At 50.5% G+C, this 9278-nt stretch overlaps 1 protein-coding gene across 3 annotated transcripts in view; it reads left to right on the top strand.

The window, feature by feature from the left end:
* The window catches only part of HMOX2 (heme oxygenase 2), a 29953-nt gene extending 20739 nt beyond the window's left edge, over positions 1-9214 (top strand). For 2 of the 3 annotated variants that reach the window (XM_045874863.3, XM_045874861.3), the window contains 5 exons: positions 4725-4850; positions 6072-6189; positions 6827-7318; positions 8299-8425; positions 8516-9214. In XM_045874863.3, the coding sequence (XP_045730819.1) occupies positions 4765-4850; positions 6072-6189; positions 6827-7318; positions 8299-8425; positions 8516-8643 (951 nt within the window). In that variant the 5' untranslated portion in view covers positions 4725-4764 and the 3' untranslated portion in view covers positions 8644-9214. Of the gene's footprint in view, positions 1-599; positions 777-4724; positions 4851-6071; positions 6190-6826; positions 7319-8298; positions 8426-8515 lie in introns of those variants that run through there. The other variant, XM_045874860.3, reaches the window with a different exon arrangement.
* Positions 9215-9278: the final 64 nt, after the last annotated feature.

Consider the following 9278-nt stretch of genomic DNA (forward strand, 5'->3'; position numbering starts at 1 on the left):
TGAAGAACAGTGACCAGGCCACAGAGGTGGACAAAGGCTGCCTTCCCTGGGCCCTACTTGTGTGGGTTGAATGTGCTAATGGAGCTTTCCCCAGAACCTTCTTCCCGTCTGTGTAGATGGTGCTTTTAGTTCACATTAAGGATTTAGTATTCTTGCCTCTAATTGGAGTAGGACAGTATCTATTTTTCCTTCAAAACAAAATTGTTAAATCATATTTGGAGTTTAGAAAACTATTGAAGGGGGCGCCTGGGTGGCTCAGTTGGTTGGGTGACCGCCTTCAGCTCAGGTCATGATCCCAGGGTCCTGGGATCGAGCCCCGCATCGGGTTCCCTGCTCAGCCGGAAGCCTGCTTCTTCCTCTCCCACTCCCCCTGCTTGTGTTCCCTCTCACGCTGTCTCTCTCTCTCTCTCCCTGTCAATTAAATAGATAAATAAAATCTTAAAAAATAAAACTATTGAAGTAGTCAACAGCCGATAACTTTTTGTTGTCCACAGGTGCCGTATTGTTGGCAGTATGCATGAGAACACTGCCTGCCTGCCTTTCCTTTTTGGATTTTTTTTTTTTTAAGATTTATTTATTTATTTGACAGAGACACAGCAAGAGAGGGAACACAAGCGGGGGAGTGGGAGAGGGAGAAGCAGGCTCCCCGCTGAGCAGGGAGCCTGATGCGGGGCTGGATCCCAGGACTCCAGGATCACGACCCGAACCGAAGGCAGACGCCCAAGAACCGAGCCATCCAGGCGCCCCTGGATTTTTTTTTTTAAGTTTTTATTAATGTAAGTAATCTCTACACCCAGTGTGGGGCTTGAACTTATGACCCTCAGATCAAGAGTTGCATGCTCTTCCAACTGAGCCAGCCAGGTGCCCCTTCTTTGGATTTTTTATTCAGCAAGTGTTTGTTGAGAACTTGTTATTTTCTGGGTTCTGGAACTCCACCAGTGAAAGAGACAGCTATGGCCCTCCCTCTGGAGCCAGAGTTGGGCCTCCTTTGAGCTGAGAGGAGGAAATTAGGGGCTCTCAGGCAGGACTGGGGTTGAAGAACGTGGGAGGAAAGTGTACCCAAAGGGAGACTGGCACAAAGTGGTAATGAGAAGACATCTATGGAAGCTGGCTTTCCCTTCCTACCCTTTTTTTTTTTTTAAGATTTATTTATTTATTTTAGCATGTGCAAGAGAGTGGGGGAGGGGCGGAGGGAGAGAGAAACCTAAGCAGACTCGCTGCTGAGTGCGGGGACTGGATTCCAGGACCCTGAGATCATGACCTGAGCCCAAACCAAGAGACACCTAACCAACTGTGCCACCCAGGTGCTCCTCTCCCCTTTGTATTTTTAAGATAAGCAAAAGGCCCTGTTGCTCCAGCAAGACTATGCCCTCCCAGAGCAAGACCATGCCCTCCCAGAGTGTGTAGTTATCAAACAAAACAATTAATGATCAGATTTAATCACATACATAATCACTGTTGTGCAGCGTGATAATTAGGTGCAGGAAGTTTACCTAACTTACCATAACTAGTAACCTAGACAACCAGATTGCACTTGTTCTTGTCTGCCTACTTTTAGTTTCACATGCAAGCAGCATGGGACCTGCAGTCTTCAGGTGCCTGGGGTATGTATGTCTTCTGCATGGCCACATGCACCTCCACCTGTCTAGAGGCTCTGGGACCTTTTACTCTGCCCTCTTCCCTCCACTGGGTGGCCCACAGGTCCTATCCAGCCCCCTTTTCTCTCAGCAGCCTGCGTGCTGAGTGGCCCAGGATAAATCTTGGCTCTCAGGGTCACCAAGGACATAGAGCTGAGATGTTCTTTCTTAAAAGTCTGTAAAAAGAGGTCAGTGTGGACAAGCTGGTGTGGGGCTTATTCTGCAGTCGACAAAGTCTACCTTGGCCCCTTGGTAAAAGAATGCAGGATGCATAGCTGGGCAGCCTTACACCATCTCTGTGATCTGTCCCATTTTACTTTGTTCATGTTGTTCCTTGATCTAGAGGCCCTTCCTCTCTCACCCAAATGCTGTCTGTCGTTGAGGGTCCTGGGTAAGCCCTCTCTTCTTCAGGAAGCCCTCTGAATACTCTTCTCTCCATGTGATGACCACCTACCTTCACATTCTGGACTTAACATTAATGAACTGCACAGTTCATCATTATTATTGGAGATGAGAATATATCTGATTTGGAGTCAAGAGAAGGTCCCATTTACTATATATACTGGGTTTTTTTTTTTTTTAAGATTTTTTTATTTATTTATTTGACAGAGAGAGACACAGCGAGAGAGGGAACACAAGTAGGGGGAGTGGGAGAGGGAGAAGCAGGCTTCCCGCGGAGCAGGGAGCCCGATGCGGGGCTCGATCCCAGGACCCTGGGATCATGACCTGAGCCGAAGGCAGACGCTTAACGGACTGAGCCACCCAGGCGCCTATACTGGGTTTTTTTTTTTTTTTTTCCCAGCATATTGAGATATAATTGACAAGTTAATTACAATATATTTGAAGTGTACAATGTGATCTATAATTATGGATTTCCACAATTGAATCCATATCCATCACCTCACATATTATTTTGTAATAATGCTTAAAAGCTACACTTCTCAGCAAATTTCAATTATGTAGTAAATTATTAACTCTAGTCACCATGCTGTTCATTAGGTCCTCAGGCCTTAATTGTCACTGAAAATTTGTACCCTTTTACCAACCTCTCCCTATTGTCCCCACCTTCAGCCCCTGCAGCCACCATTCTACTGTTTCTATGACTTAAATCTTTTATTTTTAAATTTTTATTTTTTTAAAGAATTATTTGACAGAGAGGGCACAGGTAGGCAGAGCGGTAGGCAGAGGGAGAGGGAGAAGCAGGCTCCCCACTGAGCAGGGAGCCGATGTGGGGCTCGATTCCAGGACTCTGGGATCATGACCTGAGCCAAAGGCAGATGCTTAACCGACTGAGCCACCCAGGCACCCCTTAAATCTTTTTTTTAGGTTCCACATACAAGTGATACCATGTATGTCTTTGCCTGGCTCATTTCACTTTCTGCTCTTTATTTTCTAAGCATTCTAGGACAACATCAGTTAAGCCTCTATCAAAATATATCCTTCTCTCGCTTTGTCTCTCTGTCAAATAAATAAAATCTTTTAAAAAGCGGGGGGGCCTGGGTGGCTCAGTCGTTAAGCGTCTGCCTTCGGCTCAGGTCATGATCCTAAGGTCCTGGGATCGAGCCCCACATCGGGCTCCCTGCTCAGCAGGAAGCCTGCTTTTCCCTCTCCCACTCCCCCTGCTTGTGTTCCTTCTCTCGCTTTGTTTCTGTCTGTCAAATAAATAAAATTTTAAAAAACGCCTCTATCAAAATACAAACGTAAATAATATCTAATATTTAGTGCTTACCATGTGTTAGGCACTGTGCTAAAAGCCTCACTACCTTCCCCGTTCTCACTTAATCCTTCCTATCATTAATCCCCCTGTATAAATGCTAAATCTAAAGGTGTGAAGGTTCAGAAAAAGCGTGCCGAGCAAACCATGTATTATAATATCTGAAAAGATAAAATGTAATTACAAGCCTAGAAGAAACTCAGGATATATACCAACATACTAGCAATGAGTTTATCCGTGGGGTGAGATGGAGGTTGGTTTTTGTTTTCTCCTTTATACCTTCGAAGGACCATTACTTAAACTTTTTGTCCCCCTAGACTCCTGTTTCTGGGTGGAACATGTAGAAAATGCTCAATAAGTAGGTACTGGTGGAGGTAGAAAATGAAGGCCTCTTCTTTCCTTGGCTTGATTGGGTAGCTCTGGTTTTGTAAGTTCCTTTAGTAGCTGGTGCAACTGTGCTGCTGTTCATCTGGAAGATTCCCCAGATGGGCTGCTCCTTCGCACTGCCAGATAGAGGCCTCTGGGGGCGGGAGGTCAGCTTGCCTTGTGAGACGCTACTTCCCTGGCTGACGAAGGTTCGGCCCTGGCAGCGGCACTGGGAACTGCCTGGCTAGCTTGTTTCATCTCCTTCAGCCCGGCCGAGTCGGGCAGGCTGGGGCCGCTCTGCTTGGGGGGACTCCATGTACCTGATACTGCTTGTCCAGTGCCTTTCGAACTGGTCTGTGCGCAAGGCTGGCCTGCCGGCGACAGCTGGGACGGGCCAGCCCACGTGCCCTTGCTGCCCGACTCAGAGCCGCTGCTTGCTTTTGTTCTAAGCTTTATCTGTGATGTTGTTATTTTGTGTCTTAGGTAACTTTTGACTTTGTTGTAATTTCAAACATACAGAAGAGTTGTAAGAATGGTACAAAGAACTCTTGTGCACCTTTTATCCAAATTCATCACCAGCATTTTGCCTCATTTGCTTTTACTTGGTATGTCCTCCCGCCCTCTCTCTATTACGTATATGCACGCGCACACACATTCTGAGCCATTTTACAGTAACTTGCAGACAGTGTGCTCCTTTACTTTTAAAAACTTCAGGATACAGTTCCTAAAACAAAGACATTCTCGTACATAATCACAGCACAATTTATAAAAATCAGCAGGTTCAATATCAATACGATGCTATTACCTAATCCACTGTCCATATTTAAATTTTGTCCATGCTCAGATACTGGTCCCAGTAATGGCAGAGCTTTATTTTTTAAAGAAAACACTCTAAGGCACGTGGGTGACTCCTCCATTATGTTGGCTCAGACGAGAGCGGCACCGGCAGGTGTTTGGGGGAAGTGGCGCCGTGGGCGCCACATCGCCAGCTCCTTGTGTCTCCTCAGGACCAGAAGAGTGAGCACCCAGGAATCACACTCGGCAACGATGTCAGCGGAACTGGAGACTGCGGAGGGGGTGGATGAGTCGGAGAAAAAGAGCTCCGGGGCCTCAGAAAAAGAGAACCACGCCAGGTGAGTGGGGGGGGGCTGGCTACGTTGAGTCCTGTGGGCTTGGGGTGCTGGGGTGTGGTCGGGGTCTTGTCGTGCTGCCGCCGCCGCCCAGGACACCTGACAGGGACTGCAGAGAGGAACAGCATACAGCATCCTGGGCTGCTTGAGCATTCTCCCCCTTTGTTCCCAAGGAAGCAGGTCAGGCACTGCTAGAAGTGCTGAGGAATGGAATTTGATGGTATTTCTGATCCTTTTTTCTTCTTAAAACCCTAAGTGTTTTGTCTTCTGTGCTGAAAAAGCGTCATTAGGCAAAACTGGCACCTTGACCAGTGTTTTCCACTCCTTAGAATGTGGGAGTAGCTCTGACTCCAGGGATTTTTCTTACTGGGTAGGGACAGTTCATGCTAAGCCTCAAGTTACCGAAGCCTGTTCTTCATTGTTCTTATTGTCTCGTTGTAGCCCTGTCACTGACAAAGTGCTTTTTTATATCTTGAAATAACTGCTAATAATAAAGGATTCTTTTCCTAAAGAAGCCAGCAGAGGGAGGGTGGGCCGTGAGGGACCAAGTTTTTGTCACTCTGGTGGATGGATTGTGTGGACCGTGTGAGCTGCTACCCCCATCTTTAGGGTCATGCGTTGTTTGCCTTGCTGTGTACTGGCTGTGGCACCTGTCAGCGCAACTGCATCCTGTGTCATTTTAAGTGATACAGACCTATGTCCTGGCTCCAACTGCCAAACCCGTCTCATTCTGATCCTACACCTGGGCCCAGCCCCATGTAGTCCTGAAGAGGCCGTGGGTGGAAGGTGGGAGGAAGGCAGCAAGGCTGCCTTGGGACAGACACCGTCAGTCCATCACAGCAGCACGGATTCTGCGAGACATGTTCCCCAAGGCTGGCCGCTCCTGGAGAAGCCAGCAAACGCTGTGGTGGGATTAGAGGTGTGTTTCCTCAGGCACTAGGTGGCCACAGAGGCAAAGCATTGTTCATTTGGGTGGTTCATAGAGACACGGACACTGTTAAGGAGTAGGCCACAGTCATCCCCCATGTCACCCAAGTCCTTGGGGCCAACTCACATCTGCCTGCTCTCTGGCAAGACCCTGTATTGATGCTGGAGTGGAGTTTCTGAGCAGCTTCTGCCTCCAGCTCAGCAGGGGGACACCCTGAGACTGGAAAAGGCTAGTTCACACATGCACACGCGCTCGTGCACGCGCGCACACACACACCCCTCCCCCCATCTCCACAGGATGGCTGACCTCTCTGAGCTCCTGAAGGAGGGGACCAAGGAAGCACATGACCGGGCAGAAAACACCCAGTTTGTCAAGGACTTCTTGAAAGGCAACATCAGGAAGGAGCTGTTTAAGGTTTGTGCCCTTGGTTGTGGATATAGGGTCAGGTTGGGGGCCTTAGTCCCATAAGGAGGATCCCCTTGGGAACTGCTCAGAGGCGGAAGCTGGGCCTTTCTCTACCCACTCTCCACTCTTTTGACATCAGATTGTGGTTTTCTTTTTTTTTTTTAAGATTTTATTTATTTGAGACAGAGAGAATGAGAGACAAAGAGCATGAGAGGGAGGAGGGTCAGAGGGAGAAGCAGACTCCCTGCCGAGCAGGGAGCCCGATGCGGGACTCGATCCCGGGACTCCAGGATCATGATCTGAGCTTAAGGCAGTCGCTTAACCAACTGAGCCACCCAGGCGCCCTCAGATTGTGGTTTTCATGAAGCTTAAATAGAAGAGCATAGTGGTAGTGTGCAGGAAGCAGAGGTATCCATGTTCCTAAGAATTCACCATGTCAGTCCTTTAAGGAACATGGAAGTTTCCTGAGTGTGTGAAATAATTCACTGTATAAAAATGGGCTTCTGGGGAATTGGGGTGATGGGGGCACACTGCTGGAGCCTTCACTGGTGGCTCCTCAGACGCGGGGGCAGGTGGGCTCAGGAGATGTGCTTGCTGGTCAAGGCCGACAGCCCTATCCCATGGTCTCCCCCGTTGCCCTCAACAGCTGGCCACTACTGCACTTTACTTCACATATTCAGCCCTTGAGGAGGAAATGGAGCGCAACAAGGACCACCCAGCTTTTGCCCCCTTGTACTTCCCCACGGAGCTACACCGGAAGGAGGCACTGACCAAGGACATGGAGTATTTCTTTGGTGAGGACTGGAAGGAGAAGGTGCGGTGCTCTGAGGCTGCCCAAAAGTATGTGGAGCGGATCCACTATGTGGGGCAAAATGAGCCGGAGCTTTTGGTGGCCCATGCCTACACTCGCTACATGGGGGACCTCTCAGGGGGCCAGGTGCTGAAGAAGGTGGCCCAGCGGGCCCTGAAACTCCCCAGCACAGGAGAAGGGACCCAGTTCTATCTGTTTGAGAACGTGGACAATGCACAACAGTTCAAGCAGTTGTACCGGGCTAGGATGAATGCCTTGGACCTGAACCTGAAGACCAAAGAGAGGATTGTGGAGGAGGCCAACAGGGCCTTTGAGTACAACATGCAGGTACTGCTGGGGGCTCATGGTAGCGGGGGGGAGGCGGGGGTCTCTGACGGTGGGAGCCAATCCAGAGCTGCCTGAACAGGCGTCAGTGCATTAGGCCAGAGGAGCTGCAGCCTGCCAGAGAGAAAGTGGAAGGACCAAATAGGCCACACAGGGCAAGCCCAGCGATGGCTCCACTTTGTTTGACAGACAGCCCGTGTGTTTTTGCTTTGGGGAGGGCGAGGCCCTAGGACAGAGGGTTTTGGGAAAATGAAGCTCCCTCCCTCCCTCTGCCCATAGGATTCTGGTCTTGAGTGGATTTCCTCTTTTTTAGCGAGGGTTCTGAAAAGCTCCACTTGATAAGTTCATGGAGAGAACCAAGGAGAGTGAGAAGCAGAACTCTGTTTACAAGTAGCCTTTAGATGGGGCCAAGCCTGGGGAGGCGGATTCCGTCCCTGGAACCCAGGCCAGCCCTCAGCACCAGGAGAGTGGCCATGGGGGGGGGGGGGGGGAGTGAAGCACCAGCACCAGCCCCAGTGCAGGCCCACTGGCTTAGTCTGACATTAGCAAGCCTCCAAGGGCCACTTAGGATGGGTCAGCCCTGCTGGGGCCTGTTTTCGCATGTTCCTCTCTGTCATTCTTTCTAAAAATACCTAGCCACTGAAAATGGCCAAGTGCCAGTGCTCACAGGGTGTTTTGGGGCAGCGCTTTTGTTCTCTCCTCATTGTTTCTACCCTGGCAGTTTCAGCTGTGGGCTGTGTTGTCTGGTCAGTGCCCAGGGAAGAGCCACCACAGTCAGCAGCGGTGGGATGCTGAGCACAGGGAGAAGTGTTAGGTTGGTGTGGCTGTCCTTGCTGCTGATTGGGGCTGCTCACTTACTGGTTTGGCCTCCTGAGCAAGTCTCACCAGTTCTAGCTTCCTCTGCATGGGGGAAGAAAGAGATATTTCTCCGAAAGGAGAGTGGACCCAGTCAAGTGATGGCTGTTCATCCCCTGCTCCTGCAGATATTCGATGAACTGGACCAGGCTGGCTCCTTGTTGGCCAAAGAGACCCTGGAGGACGGGCTCCCCGTGCACGATGGGAAAGGAGATGTGCGTAAATGCCCCTACTATGCTGCTAAACCAGACAGAGGTAGGTCTCGCCTGTCCCAAACTCTCCTCCCAGGGTGGGCTGTGTCCACGTTCCCCACTGATGCCATGTCCCGTTGGTGCTGCCACACAGGTGCCCTGGAGGGCAGCAGCTGCCCCTTCCGAACAGCCCTGGCTGTGCTGAGTAAGCCCGGCCTGCAGTTCATTCTGGCCGCTGGTGTGGCCCTGGTTGCTGGCCTCCTGGCCTGGTACTACATGTGAAGGACCCATCATACCACGTTGGCGCCCTCCTCCTGAGTGACCACTGGCCTGCCCCCACCTCCACCGGTGACTAAACTACCGCCTCAGGTGACTCTTCTTAAATGCTGGTTTTGAGAAAACAAGCAACCAATAAAGGCCAGACGCTAAAGCCTCTGCCTGTAGCGTCCTCTCTGTGGGCTAGATGCTGAGCTGGCTGTAGGCCCACCATTCCTGCAGCCATTAGGCCATGGTACTGGGAGCAGCCTGGGCCTCTGGAACCAACTCTGCTCCAGGGGCGTCCACACTGCTCACCCTGAGGCTCCTTCCCTTCATTCTTCCTTATGTTGGCATTTAGGTGGGTACCTTTCCCCTGATGGGAACAGAGCAGCCAGCAAGCCCACGCTGCTGTAGCTCTGTGGGAGGGAGGGGTGGCTTGCACCCTGCCTCAGAAGCCTGGGGAGCTCCGTCCTGAACAGCCAATCCTCACCCTCTCAAGCAGAAACTCCAGAAGAGGGGGGTCTGTTTAGCCGTGGCCTATCTCCTCCCTTGACCTGTGTAAATGCTACAGCACTCAATAAAGTGGACTCTGACAGCTGCCTCCCTCTTTCCTGGCACCAACATTATCCTTCTCAGCCACTCCTGCCCTTCCTGTGCTC

Source organism: Mirounga angustirostris, unplaced genomic scaffold (genome assembly GCF_029215605.1).
Source record: "Mirounga angustirostris isolate CCGP_5_RB_7025 unplaced genomic scaffold, mMirAng1.0.hap1 SCAF_5, whole genome shotgun sequence".
Taxonomy (NCBI): domain Eukaryota; kingdom Metazoa; phylum Chordata; class Mammalia; order Carnivora; family Phocidae; genus Mirounga; species Mirounga angustirostris.